The sequence below is a fragment of the Anomaloglossus baeobatrachus genome, chromosome 5 (genome assembly GCF_048569485.1).
Source record: "Anomaloglossus baeobatrachus isolate aAnoBae1 chromosome 5, aAnoBae1.hap1, whole genome shotgun sequence".
Classification (NCBI taxonomy): Eukaryota; Metazoa; Chordata; class Amphibia; order Anura; family Aromobatidae; genus Anomaloglossus; species Anomaloglossus baeobatrachus.
This window is the reverse complement of record NC_134357.1, coordinates 598,526,780-598,543,109: the sequence shown is the minus strand read 5'-3', so window position 1 is coordinate 598,543,109 and position 16,330 is coordinate 598,526,780. Positions and strand designations below refer to the sequence as shown.

Sequence of the window (16,330 nt, the reverse complement as noted above, 5' to 3'; positions counted from 1 at the left end):
GGGCTCATCAGAAAGGAGCAGAGGACGTGTGCAAGATACTGCATATCAGCCACACCCTGCCATCACTATACATCTGAGGAGGCCGCTAGGACCGAGACTGTGGATGAAGTGTAGTGAGTGCTGTCATTACCCCGTCCTCACCGGGCTCATCAGAAAGGAGCAGAGGACGTGTGCAAGATACTGCATATCAGCCACACCCCGCCATCACTATACATCTGAGGAGGCCGCTAGGACCGAGACTGTGGATGAAGTGTAGTGAGTGCTGTCATTACCCCGTCCTCACCGGGCTCATCAGAAAGGAGCAGAGGACGTGTGCAAGATACTGCATATCAGCCACACCCTGCCATCACTATACATCTGAGGAGGCCGCTAGGACCGAGACTGTGGATGAAGTGTAGTGAGTGCTGTCATTGCCCCGTCCTCACCGGGCTCATCAGAAAGGAGCAGAGGACGTGTGCAAGATACTGCATATCAGCCACACCCCGCCATCACTATACATCTGAGGAGGCCGCTAGGACCGAGACTGTGGATGAAGTGTAGTGAGTGCTGTCATTACCCCATCCTCACCGGGCTCATCAGAAAGGAGCAGAGGACGTGTGCAAGATACTGCATATCAGCCACACCCTGCCATCACTATACATCTGAGGAGGCTGCTAGGACCGAGACTGTGGATGAAGTGTAGTGAGTGCTGTCATTACCCCGTCCTCACCGGGCTCATCAGAAAGGAGCAGAGGACGTGTGCAAGATACTGCATATCAGTCACACCCCGCCATCACTATACATCTGAGGAGGCCGCTAGGACCGAGACTGTGGATGAAGTGTAGTGAGTGCTGTCATTGCCCCGTCCTCACCGGGCTCATCAGAAAGGGAGCAGAGGACGTGTGCAAGATACTGCATATCAGCCACACCCTGCCATCACTATACATCTGAGGAGGCCGCTAGGACCGAGACTGTGGATGAAGTGTAGTGAGTGCTGTCATTACCCCGTCCTCACCGGGCTCATCAGAAAGGAGCAGAGGACGTGTGCAAGATACTGCATATCAGCCACACCCCGCCATCACTATACATCTGAGGAGGCTGCTAGGACCGAGACTGTGGATGAAGTGTAGTGAGTGCTGTCATTACCCCGTCCTCACCGGCTCATCAGAAAGGGAGCAGAGGACGTGTGCAAGATACTGCATATCAGCCACACCCTGCCATCACTATACATCTGAGGAGGCTGCTAGGACCGAGACTGTGGATGAAGTGTAGTGAGTGCTGTCATTGCCCCGTCCTCACCGGGCTCATCAGAAAGGAGCAGAGGACGTGTGCAAGATACTGCATATCAGCCACACCCCGCCATCACTATACATCTGAGGAGGCCGCTAGGACCGAGACTGTGGATGAAGTGTAGTGAGTGCTGTCATTACCCCGTCCTCACCGGGCTCATCAGAAAGGGAGCAGAGGACGTGTGCAAGATACTGCATATCAGCCACACCCCGCCATCACTATACATCTGAGGAGGCCGCTAGGACCGAGACTGTGGATGAAGTGTAGTGAGTGCTGTCATTGCCCCGTCCTCACCGGGCTCATCAGAAAGGGAGCAGAGGACGTGTGCAAGATACTGCATATCAGCCACACCCCGCCATCACTATACATCTGAGGAGGCCGCTAGGACCGAGACTGTGGATGAAGTGTAGTGAGTGCTGTCATTGCCCCGTCCTCACCGGGCTCATCAGAAAGGACCAGAAGACGTGTGCAAGATACTGCATATCAGCCACACCCCGCCATCACTATACATCTGAGGAGGCCGCTAGGACCGAGACTGTGGATGAAGTGTAGTGAGTGCTGTCATTGCCCCATCCTCACCGGGCTCATCAGAAAGGGAGCAGAGGACGTGTGCAAGATACTGCATATCAGCCACACCCCGCCATCACTATACATCTGAGGAGGCCGCTAGGACCGAGACTGTGGATGAAGTGTAGTGAGTGCTGTCATTGCCCCGTCCTCACTGGGCTCATCAGAAAGGAGCAGAGGACGTGTGCAAGATACTGCATATCAGCCACACCCCGCCATCACTATACATCTGAGGAGGCCGCTAGGACCGAGACTGTGGATGAAGTGTAGTGAGTGCTGTCATTGCCCCGTCCTCACCGGGCTCATCAGAAGGGAGCAGAGGACGTGTGCAAGATACTGCATATCAGCCACACCCCGCCATCACTATACATCTGAGGAGGCCGCTAGGACCGAGACTGTGGATGAAGTGTAGTGAGTGCTGTCATTGCCCCGTCCTCACTGGGCTCATCAGAAAGGAGCAGAGGACGTGTGCAAGATACTGCATATCAGCCACACCCCGCCATCACTATACATCTGAGGAGGCCGCTAGGACCGAGACTGTGGATGAAGTGTAGTGAGTGCTGTCATTGCCCCGTCCTCACCGGGCTCATCAGAAAGGAGCAGAGGACGTGTGCAAGATACTGCATATCAGCCACACCCCGCCATCACTATACATCTGAGGAGGCCGCTAGGACCGAGACTGTGGATGAAGTGTAGTGAGTGCTGTCATTGCCCCGTCCTCACCGGGCTCATCAGAAAGGAGCAGAGGACGTGTGCAAGATACTGCATATCAGCCACACCCCGCCATCACTATACATCTGAGGAGGCCGCTAGGACCGAGACTGTGGATGAAGTGTAGTGAGTGCTGTCATTGCCCCGTCCTCACCGGGCTCATCAGAAAGGGAGCAGAGGACGTGTGCAAGATACTGCATATCAGCCACACCCTGCCATCACTATACATCTGAGGAGGCTGCTAGGACCGAGACTGTGGATGAAGTGTAGTGAGTGCTGTCATTGCCCCGTCCTCACTGGGCTCATCAGAAAGGAGCAGAGGACGTGTGCAAGATACTGCATATCAGCCACACCCCGCCATCACTATACATCTGAGGAGGCCGCTAGGACCGAGACTGTGGATGAAGTGTGGTGAGTGCTATGGATGATGATCAATCCTGATGTGTGATGACTATGGGCGGTGTATGATGATTATGGATGGTATAATGCACACATACTGTATATAGTGCAAATATTCTAGGATCAGGATACTACTCTCCATACACAGCGGTGCTGACACGCCCGTTTCTCCAGTCACACCCTGATCACAAGGGCGGTCCTCATATAATCATACAGGCTGTGCTCATGTAGTCACAAGGGCGGTCCTCATGTAGTCACAAGGGCGGTCCTCATATAATCATACAGGCTGTGCTCATGTAGTCACATGGGCGGTCCTCATATAATCATACAGGCTGTGCTCATGTAGTCACAAGGGCGGTCCTCATGTAGTCACAAGGGCGGTCCTCATATAACCACATGACTGATATAACATGAGGTGTCCCCTTTAGTAACATGACTATGTCATAGGCTGTCCCCACATAGTCACGACTGAAACGTCTGGGGCAATCCTCACATAGTCACATGGTTGATATGACATGAACCATCCTCACACAGTCACATGGCTGATATGACATGGGCCGTCCTCACAGTCACATGGCTGATATGACATGGGCCGTCCTCACAGTCACATGGTTGATATGATATGGGCCGACCTCACACAGTCACATGGCTGATATGACATGGGCCGTCCTCACAGTCACATGGCTGATATGACATGGGCCGTCCTCACAGTCACATGGTTGATATGACATGAACCATCCTCACACAGTCACATGGCTGATATGACATGGGCCGTCCTCACAGTCACATGGCTGATATGACATGGGCCGTCCTCACAGTCACATGGTTGATATGATATGGGCCGACCTCACAGTCACATGGCTGATATGACATGGGCCGTCCTCACAGTCACATGGCTGATATGACATGGGCCGTCCTCACAGTCACATGGCTGATATGACATGGGATGTCCGTATGTAGTCACATGATTGATATCACATGGGCCGTCCTCACAGTCACATGGTTGATATGACATGGGCCGTCCTCACAGTCACATGGTTGATATGACATGGGCCGTCCTCACAGTCACATGGCTGATATGATATGGGCCGTCCTCACAGTCACATGGCTGATATGACATGGGCCGTCCTCACAGTCACATGGCTGATATGATATGGGCCGTCCTCACAGTCACATGACTGATATGATATGGGCCGTCCTCACAGTCACATGGCTGATATGATATGGGCCGACCTCACAGTCACATGGCTGATATGACATGGGCCGTCCTCACAGTCACATGGTTGATATGACATGGGCCGTCCTCACAGTCACATGGCTGATATGATATGGGCCGTCCTCACAGTCACATGGCTGATATGATATGGGCCGTCCTCACAGTCACATGGCTGATATGACATGGGCAGTCCTCACAGTCACATGGCTGATATGATATGGGCCGACCTCACAGTCACATGGCTGATATGACATGGGCCGTCCTCACAGTCACATGGTTGATATGACATGGGCCGTCCTCACAGTCACATGGCTGATATGATATGGGCCGTCCTCACAGTCACATGGCTGATATGACATGGGCCGTCCTCACAGTCACATGGCTGATATGATATGGGCCGTCCTCACAGTCACATGGCTGATATGACATGGGCAGTCCTCACAGTCACATGGCTGATATGACATGGGATGTCCGTATGTAGTCACATGATTGATATGACATGGGCAGTCCTCATATAATCACGACTGATATGACATGGACCATCCTCACATAGTCACATGGCTGATATAACCCGGGATGTCCCCAACTAGTCACATAGTTGATATGATATGGGCAGTCCTCATATAGTCACATGACTGATATGATATTGGCAGTCCCCAACTAGTCACATGGTTGATATGATATGGGCCATCCTCACATAGTCACATGACTGATATGATATTGGCAGTCCCCAACTAGTCACATGGTTGATATGATATGGGCCATCCTCACATAGTCACATGACTGATATGATATGGGCGGTCCTCACAGTCACATGACTGATGATATGAGCGGTTCTCACATAGTCACATGACTGATATGATATGGGCGGTCCTCACAGTCACATGACTGATATGATATGGGCCGTCCTCACAGTCACATGACTGATATGATATGGGCGATCTTCACATAGTCACATGACTGATATGATATGGGCGGTCCTCACATAGTCACATGACTGATATGATGTGGGCAATCCTCACATAGTCACATGACTGATATGATATGGGCGGTCTTCACATAGTCACATGACTGATATGATATTGGCAGTCCCCAACTAGTCACATGGTTGATATGACATGGACTGTCCTCACAGTCACATGGTTGACATGACATGGGCAGTCCCAAGTAGATACATGACGTATATGATGTGGGCTGTCCCCAACTAGTCACATGACTAATTTAACATGGGCAGTCCTCATATAATCACATAACAATGATATGACATGAGCTGTCCTCACATAGTCACATGACTGATATGATATGGGCTGTCCTCACTAATCACGACTGATATGATATGGGCGGTCCTCACATAGTCACATGACTCATATGACATGGGCAATACTCACAGTCACATGACTGATATGATATTGGCAGTCCCCAACTAGTCACATGGTTGATATGATATGGGCCGTCCTCACATAGTCACATGACTGATATGATATGGGCCGTCCTCACAGTCACATGACTGATATGATATGGGCGGTCCTCACATAGTCACATGACTGATATGATATGGGCGGTCTTCACATATTCACATGACTGATATGATATGGGCGGTCTTCACATATTCACATGACTGATATGATATGGGCGGTCCTCACAGTCACATGACTGATATGATATGGGCCGTCCTCACAGTCACATGACTGATATGATGTGGGCCGTCCTCACATAGTCACATGACTGATATGATATGGGCGGTCTTCACATATTCACATGGCTGATATGACATGGGCAGTCCTCACAGTCACATGACTGATATGATATGGGCGGTCTTCACATATTCACATGACTGATATGATATGGGCCGTCCTCACAGTCACATGACTGATATGATATGGGCCGTCCTCACAGTCACATGACTGATATGATGTGGGCCGTCCTCACATAGTCACATGACTGATATGATATGGGCCGTCCTCACAGTCACATGACTGATATGATATGGGCCGTCCTCACAGTCACATGACTGATATGATATGGGCCGTCCTCACAGTCACATGACTGATATGATATGGGCCGTCCTCACATAGTCACATGACTGATATGATATGGGCCGTCCTCACAGTCACATGACTGATATGATATGGGCCGTCCTCACATAGTCACATGACTGATATGATATGGGCCGTCCTCACAGTCACATGACTGATATGATATGGGCGGTCTTCACATATTCACATGACTGATATGATATGGGCGGTCCTCACAGTCACATGACTGATATGATATGGGCGGTCCTCATAGTCACATGACTGATATGATATGGGCCGTCCTCACAGTCACATGACTGATATGATATGGGCCGTCCTCACAGTCACATGACTGATAAGATATGGGCGGTCCTCACATAGTCACATGACCGATATGATGTGGACAATCCTCACAGTCACATGACTGATATGATATGGGCCGTCCTCACAGTCACATGACTGATATGATATGGGCCGTCCTCACAGTCACATGACTGATATGATATGGGCGGTCTTCACATATTCACATGACTGATATGATATGGGCGGTCCTCACAGTCACATGACTGATATGATATGGGCCGTCCTCACAGTCACATGACTGATATGATATGGGCCGTCCTCACAGTCACATGACTGATATGATATGGGCGGTCCTCACATAGTCACATGACCGATATGATGTGGACAATCCTCACATAGTCACATGACTGATATGATATGAGCGGTCTTCACATAGTCACATGACTGATATGATATGGGCCGTCCTCACAGTCACATGACTGATATGATATGGGCCGTCCTCACAGTCACATGACTGATATGATATGGGCCGTCCTCACAGTCACATGACTGATATGATATGGGCCGTCCTCACAGTCACATGACTGATATGATATGGGCGGTCCTCACATAGTCACATGACCGATATGATGTGGACAATCCTCACATAGTCACATGACTGATATGATATGAGCGGTCTTCACATAGTCACATGACTGATATGATATGGGCCGTCCTCACAGTCACATGACTGATATGATATGGGCGGTCTTCACATATTCACATGACTGATATGATATGGGCCGTCCTCACAGTCACATGACTGATATGATATGGGCGGTCTTCACATATTCACATGACTGATATGATATGGGCCGTCCTCACAGTCACATGACTGATATGATATGGGCGGTCTTCACATATTCACATGACTGATATGATATGGGCCGTCCTCACAGTCACATGACTGATATGATATGGGCGGTCCTCACATAGTCACATGACCGATATGATGTGGGCCGTCCTCACATAGTCACATGACTGATATGATATGGGCGGTCTTCACATAGTCACATGACTGATATGATATTGGCAGTCCCCAACTAGTCACATGGTTGATATTACATGGACCGTCCTCACAGTCATATAGCACAGGTTGTTCCCGATTAGTCACATAACTGATATGATGTGGGCCGTCCTCACATAGTCACATGACTGATATGTTGAGTCCTCACATAGTCACATGACTGATATGATGTGGGCCGTCCTCACATAGTCACATGACTGATATGTTGAGTCCTCACATAGTCACATGACTGATATGATGTGGGCCGTCCTCACATAGTCACATGACTGATATGATGTGGGCCGTCCTCACATAGTCACATGACTGATATGATATGGGCGGTCCTCACATGACTGATATGTTGAGTCCTCACATAGTCACATGACTGATATGATGTGGGCCGTCCTCACATAGTCACATGACTGATATGACATGGACAGTCCTAACCAGGTCACATGACTGATATGACGTGGATAGTCCTCACATAGTCACATGACTGATATGTTGAGTCCTCCATGTGTCACATGACAATGACAGGACATGGCGGTCCCCAACTGGTCACATTATAACGATATGACCCAATTAGTCACATCAGATTGAAATGACATGGGGGGTCCATTCTTAGTCATAGGACAATGATATGACATGATGGTCCCCAGTTAGTCACATGACAATATGTCATGAGCCGTCTGTACCAAGTCACGTGACAACGATCTACACGCGGTCTTCCACGAGTCACATGACAAACTGATATCAGCCGTCTGCAAAATTGCAAAATGACATAAGTAGTCCCATGACATTCACTATACAGGTGGTCTCTGCTGCGTCACATGACAATAAGATAATGGGCGGTCCCCAACAAATCACAGTGTGATATGAGCAGTCATGGTGGATCACTTGGGATTAATGCAAGTGATCAATACGAAGTCTACTGACTTTACAGCAGAACAGAGACCTTAAACACCCCAAAGTATGGGGCTTATATAGCCATATGCAGCTGAGGGGTTATATAGCCCACCCCAAGTATAAGACACCTGATACTCTAGAGCGGGGATGATCCAAGCCCTGGAGTCCCACCCTCTGGTCAGCACTGTGATGTCACTCCTCCACAGAAAGCTCCTAACGCTGATGTCACCAGGCATCTACAGATGGCCCCTCCTCCTAACGCTGACGTCACCAGGCATCTACAGATGGCCCCTCCTCCTAACGCTGATGTCACCAGGCATCCACAGATGGCCCCTCCTCCTAACGCTGACGTCTCCAGGCATCTACAGATGGCCCCTCCTCCTAACACTGACGTCACCAGGCATCTACAGATGGCCCCTCCTCCTAACGCTGACGTCACCAGGCATCTAGAGATGGCCCCTCCTCCTAACGCTGACGTCACCAGGCATCTACAGATGGCCCCTCCTCCTAACGCTGACGTCACCAGGCATCTACAGATGGCCCCTCCTCCTAACGCTGACGTCACCAGGCATCTACAGATGGCCCCTCCTCCTAACGCTGACGTCACCAGGCATCTACAGATGGCCCCTCCTCCTAACGCTGACGTCACCAGGCATCCACAGATGGCCCCTCCTCCTAACGCTGACGTCACCAGGCATCTACAGATGGTCCCTCCTCCTAACTCTGATGTCACCAGGCATCTACAGATGGCCCCTCCTCCTAACTCTGATGTCACCAGGCATTTACAGATGGCCCCTCCTCCTAACTCTGATGTCACCAGGCATCCACAGATGGCCCCTCCTCCTAACGCTGATGTCACCAGGCATTTACAGATGGCCCCTCCTCCTAACGCTGACGTCACCAGGCATTTACAGATGGCCCCTCCTCCTAACGCTGACGTCTCCAGGCATCTACAGATAGCCCCTCCTCCTAACGCTGATGTCACCAGGCATCTACAGATGGCCCCTCCTCCTAACGCTGATGTCACCAGGTATCTACAGATGGCCCCTCCTCCTAACGCTGACGTCACCAGGCATCTACAGATGGCCCCTCCTCCTAACGCTGATGTCACCAGGCATCCACAGATGGCCCCTCCTCCTAACGCTGACGTCACCAGGCATCTACAGATGGCCCCTCCTCCTAACGCTGACGTCACCAGGTATCTACAGATAGCCCCTCCTCGTAACGCTGACGTCACCAGGCATCTACAGATGGCCCCTCCTCCTAACGCTGACGTCACCAGGCATCTACAGATGGCCCCTCCTCCTAACGCTGACGTCACCAGGCATCCACAGATGGCCCCTCCTCCTAACGCTGACGTCACCAGGCATCTACAGATGGCCCCTCCTCCTAACGCTGATGTCACCAGGCATCTACAGATGGCCCCTCCTCCTAACTCTGATGTCACCAGGCATCTACAGATGGCCCCTCCTCCTAACGCTGACGTCACCAGGCATCCACAGATGGCCCCTCCTCCTAACGCTGACGTCACCAGGCATCTACAGATGGCCCCTCCTCCTAACGCTGATGTCACCAGGCATCCACAGATGGCCCCTCCTCCTAACGCTGACGTCATCAGGCATCTACAGATGGCCCCTCCTCCTAACGCTGACGTCACCAGGCATCTACAGATGGCCCCTCCTCCTAACGCTGACGTCACCAGGCATCTACAGATGACCCTCCTCCTAACGCTGACGTCACCAGGCATCTACAGATGGCCCCTCCTCCTAACGCTGACGTCACCAGGCATCTACAGATGGCCCCTCCTCCTAACGCTGACGTCACCAGGCATCTACAGATGACCCTCCTCCTAACGCTGATGTCACCAGGCATCTACAGATGACCCTCCTCCTAACGCTGACGTCACCAGGCATCTACAGATGACCCTCCTCCTAACGCTGACGTCACCAGGCATCTACAGATGGCCCCCCTCCTCCTAACGCTGACGTCACCAGGCATCTACAGATAGCCCCTCCTCCTAACGCTGATGTCACCAGGCATCTACAGATAAGTCCTAACGCTGATGTCACCAGGCATCTATAGATGACCCTCCTCCTAACTCTGATGTCACCAGGCATCTAGAGATGGCCCCTCCTCCTAACGCTGATGTCACCAGGCATCTATAGATGGCCTTCCTCCTAACTCTGATGTCACCAGGCATCTAAAAATGGCCCCTCCTACTAACGATGATGTCACCAGGCATCTACAGATGGCCCCTCCTACTAACTCTGATGTCACCAGGCATCTACAGATGGCCCCTCCTACTAACTCTGATGTCACCAGGCATCTACAGATGGCCCCTCCTCCTAACGCTGATGTCACCAGGCATCTGCAGATGGCCCTTCCTCCTAACTCTGATGTCACCAGGCATCTACAGATGGCCCCTCCTCCTAATGCTGATGTCACCAGGCATCTACAGATGACCCCTCCTCCTAACTCTGATGTCACCAGGCTTCTACAGATGACCCCTCCTCCTAACACTGATGTCACCAGGCATCTACAGATGGCCCCTCCTCCTAACGCTGATGTCACCAGGCATCTACAGATGGCCCCTCCTCCTAACGCTGACGTCACCAGGCATCTACAGATGGCCCCTCCTCCTAACGCTGATGTCACCAGACATCTACAGATGGCCCCTCCTCCTAACGCTGATGTCACCAGGCATCTACAGATGGCCCCTCCTCCTAACGCTGATGTCACCAGGTATCCACAGATGGCCCCTCCTCCTAACGCTGACGTCACCAGGCATCTACAGATGGCCCCTCCTCCTAACGCTGATGTCACCAGGCATCTACAGATGGCCCCTCCTCCTAACGCTGATGTCACCAGGCATCTACAGATGGCCCCTCCTCCTAATGCTGATGTCACCAGGCATCTGCAGATGGCCCCTCCTCCCAACGCTGATGTCACCAGGTATCCTCAGATGGCCCCTCCTCAAAACGCTGACGTCACCAGGCATCTGCAGATGGCCCCTCCCCCTAACGCTGACGTCACCAGGCATCTACAGATGGCCCCTCCTCCTAACGCTGATGTCACCAGGCATCTACAGATGGCCCCTCCTCCTAACGCTGATGTCACCAGGCATCTACAGATGGCCCCTCCTCCTAACGCTGATGTCACCAGGTATCTACAGATGGCCCCTCCTCCTAACACTGATGTCACCAGGCATCTACAGATGGCCCCTCCTCCTAACACTGATGTCACCAGGCATCTACAGATGGCCCCTCCTCCTAACGCTGATGTCACCAGGCATCTACAGATGGCCCCTCCTCCGAACGCTGATGTCACCAGGCATCTACAGATGGCCCCTCCTCCTAATGCTGATGTCACCAGGCATCCACAGATGGCCCCTCCTCCTAATGCTGATGTCACCAGGCATCTGCAGATGGCCCCTCCTCCTAACGCTGACGTCATCAGGCATCTACAGATGGCCCCTCCTCCTAACGCTGATGTCACCAGGCATCTACAGATGGCCCCTCCTACTAACGCTGATGTCACCAGGCATCTACAGATGGCCCCTCCTCCTAACTCTGATGTCACCAGGCATCTACAGATGGCCCCTCCTCCTAACGCTGACGTCACCAGGTATCCACAGATGGCCCCTCCTCCTAACGCTGACGTCACCAGGCATCTACAGATGGCCCCTCCTCCTAACTCTGATGTCACCAGGCATCTACAGATGGCCCCTCCTCCTAACGCTGACGTCACCAGGTATCCACAGATGGCCCCTCCTCCTAACGCTGACGTCACCAGGCATGTACAGATGGCCCCTCCTCCTAACGCTGATGTCACCAGGCATCTACAGATAACTTTTTTTTAGCGTGGAAGGTGTGATGTGAGTGCAGCTCTGGAGATGATTAGAGTAGATGGCGAGATGTGATTGCAGCTCTGGTGATGATTAGATTGGAAGGCATGATGTGAGTACAGCTCTGGAGATGATTAGAGTGGAAGGTCTGATGTGAGTGCAGCTCTGGAGGTGATTAGAGTAAAAGGCGAGATGTGAGTGCAGCTCTGGAGATGATTAGAGTAGATGGCGAGATGTGAGTGCAGCTCTGGAGGTGATTAGAGTAGATGGTGAGAGGTGAGTGCAGCTCTGGAGGTGATTAGAGTAGATAGTGAGATGTGAGTGCAGCTCTGGAGGTGATTAGAGTAGATGGTGTGATGTGAATGCAGCACTGGAGAGGATTAGATTGGAAGGAGAGATGTGAGTGCAGCTCTGGAGATGATTAGAGTAGATGGCGAGATGTGAGTGCAGCTCTGGAGGTGATTAGAGTAGATGGTGAGAGGTGAGTGCAGCTCTGGAGTGACTCAGGAGCTGTACTCAGCAGATAGAAGTATCATTGTATGGCTCTACAGACTAGATCCCCCCCCCCCCCCCCCCCGTATTCCCCATCTGTGGAGACGTCACGGCTCGAGGTGGAATGCATTAAGGCTCAGGACAGTGCTACTGGAGAACATCCAGAAGGCGGGGTACACCGGCGCTGTAAACCGGGCCCGAAACTTGTAGATTTCACTGAACTTCTTCCCGATGCAGAAGAATGAGACGAAGCCCTGGTCGCAGTTGAGCAGCACGCCGTACTTGCCGGTGTTGGGGGTGGTGAGGTCGGTCTGCTTGTCATCGTGCCAGGCCTGCAGCTTCCCGTTACACCACTCGATGCACCAGGACACCTTATTGCGGCCCAGACGACTCTCCGGCCCAAAGCGAGCGATGTTATTATAGGCCACGCCCAAGCCGCTGAAGTGCCCGCCTTCTTTCATGATCTCCCAGTAATGGACGCCTTGTGAGAAGCCCTGCGAGCAGAGGAACTGAGAGCAGCTGATGAATCTCTGCTCACACTCAGGGTAGCTCTGAGGAACGTCGCTGACCGATAACTTGGTAAAGAGGTCGGACATGAAGATCTTCTTGTGCACAGAGCTGGCATCTGCAGACAACTTCTCCGCATCTGAGGGCAAGAAAGCATGTCAAAAGACTAATACACGGGATACAGGAGTTATGTATTCCCTCCATATACGGATATATCACTATTACATATCTGCCCTCCATATACTGATATATCACCATTACATATCTGCCCTCCATATACTGATATATCACTATTACATATCTATCCTCTATATACTGATATATCACTATTACATATCTGCCCTCCATATACGGATATATCACTATTACATATCTGCCCTCTATATACTGATATATCACTATTACATATCTGCCCTCTATATACTGATATATCACTATTACATATCTGCCCTCCATATACTGATATATCACTATTACATATCTGCCCTCCATATACGGATATATCACTATTACATATCTGCCCTCCATATACTGATATATCACCATTACATATCTGCCCTCTATATACGGATATATCACTATTACATATCTGCCCTCCATATACTGATATATCACTATTACATATCTGCCCTCTATATACGGATATATCACGATTACATATCTGCCCTCCATATACGGATATATCACCATTACATATCTGCCCTCCATATACGGATATATCACTATTACATATCTGCCCTCCATATACGGATATATCACTATTACATATCTGCCCTCTATATACGGATATATCACTATTACATATCTGCCCTCTATATATGGATATATCACTATTATATATCTGCCCTCTATATACTGATATATCACTATTACATATCTGCCCTCTATATACTGATATATCATTATTTCATATCTGTCCTCTATATACTGATATATCACTATTACATATCTGCTCCCTATATATACACTGATATATCACTATTACATAACTGCTCCCTATATATACACTGATATATCACTATTACATATCTGCCCTCTATATACTGATATATCACTATTACATATCTGCCCTCTATATACGGATATATCACTATTACATATCTATCCTCTATATACTGATATATCACTATTACATATCTGCCCTCCATATACGGATATATCACTATTACATATCTGCCCTCTATATACTGATATATCACTATTACATATCTGCCCTCTATATACTGATATATCACTATTACATATCTGCCCTCCATATACTGATATATCACTATTACATATCTGCCCTCCATATACGGATATATCACTATTACATATCTGCCCTCCATATACTGATATATCACTATTACATATCTGCCCTCCATATACGGATATATCACTATTACATATCTGCCCTCCATATACGGATATATCACTATTACATATCTGCCCTCCATATACGGATATATCACTATTACATATCTGCCCTCTATATACTGATATATCACTATTACATATCTGCCCTCTATATACTGATATATCACTATTACATATCTGCCCTCTATATACTGATATATCACTATTACATATCTGCCCTCCATATACGGATATATCACTATTACATATCTGCCCTCCATATACGGATATATCACTATTACATATCTGCCCTCCATATACGGATATATCACTATTACATATCTACCCTCCATATACGGATATATCACTATTACATATCTGCCCTCCATATACGGATATATCACTATTACATATCTGCCCTCCATATACGGATATATCACTATTACATATCTGCCCTCCATATACGGATATATCACTATTACATATCTGCCCTCCATATACGGATATATCACTATTACATATCTGCCCTCCATATACGGATATATCACTATTACATATCTGCCCTCCATATACTGATATATCACTATTACATATCTGCCCACAATATACTGATATATCATTATTTCATATCTGTCCTCCATATACGGATATATCACTATTACATATCTGCCCTCTATATACTGATATATCACTATTACATATCTGCCCTCCATATACGGATATATCACTATTACATATCTGCCCTCCATATACGGATATATCACTATTACATATCTGCCCTCCATATACGGATATATCACTATTACATATCTGCCCTCTATATACGGATATATCACTATTACATATCTGCCCTCTATATACTGATATATCACTATTACATATCTGCCCTCCATATACTGATATATCACCATTACATATCTGCCCTCCATATACTGATATATCACTATTACATATCTGCCCTCCATATACGGATATATCACTATTACATATCTGCCCTCCATATACGGATATATCACTATTACATATCTGCCCTCCATATACGGATATATCACTATTACATATCTGCCCTCTATATACGGATATATCACTATTACATATCTGCCCTCTATATATGGATATATCACTATTATATATCTGCCCTCTATATACTGATATATCACTATTACATATCTGCCCTCTATATACTGATATATCATTATTTCATATCTGTCCTCTATATACTGATATATCACTATTACATATCTGCTCCCTATATATACACTGATATATCACTATTACATAACTGCTCCCTATATATACACTGATATATCACTATTACATATCTGCCCTCTATATACTGATATATCACTATTACATATCTGCCCTCTATATACGGATATATCACTATTACATATCTATCCTCTATATACTGATATATCACTATTACATATCTGCCCTCCATATACGGATATATCACTATTACATATCTGCCCTCTATATACTGATATATCACTATTACATATCTGCCCTCTATATACTGATATATCACTATTACATATCTGCCCTCCATATACTGATATATCACTATTACATATCTGCCCTCCATATACGGATATATCACTATTACATATCTGCCCTCCATATACTGATATATCACTATTACATATCTGCCCTCCATATACGGATATATCACTATTACATATCTGCCCTCCATATACGGATATATCACTATTACATATCTG

General features: G+C 48.5%; 1 protein-coding gene across 2 annotated transcripts in view; it reads right to left on the bottom strand.

Moving 5' to 3' along the window:
• Positions 1-12,846: 12,846 nt before the first annotated feature.
• LOC142312549 (E3 ubiquitin/ISG15 ligase TRIM25-like) overlaps positions 12,847-16,330 on the bottom strand; it is a 51,027-nt gene continuing 47,543 nt past the window's right edge. For both annotated transcript variants that reach the window (XM_075351536.1, XM_075351535.1), the window contains one exon: positions 12,847-13,413. In XM_075351536.1, coding sequence (XP_075207651.1) covers positions 12,875-13,413 — 539 coding nt within the window. In that variant the 3' untranslated portion in view covers positions 12,847-12,874. The remainder of the gene's footprint in view (positions 13,414-16,330) is intronic.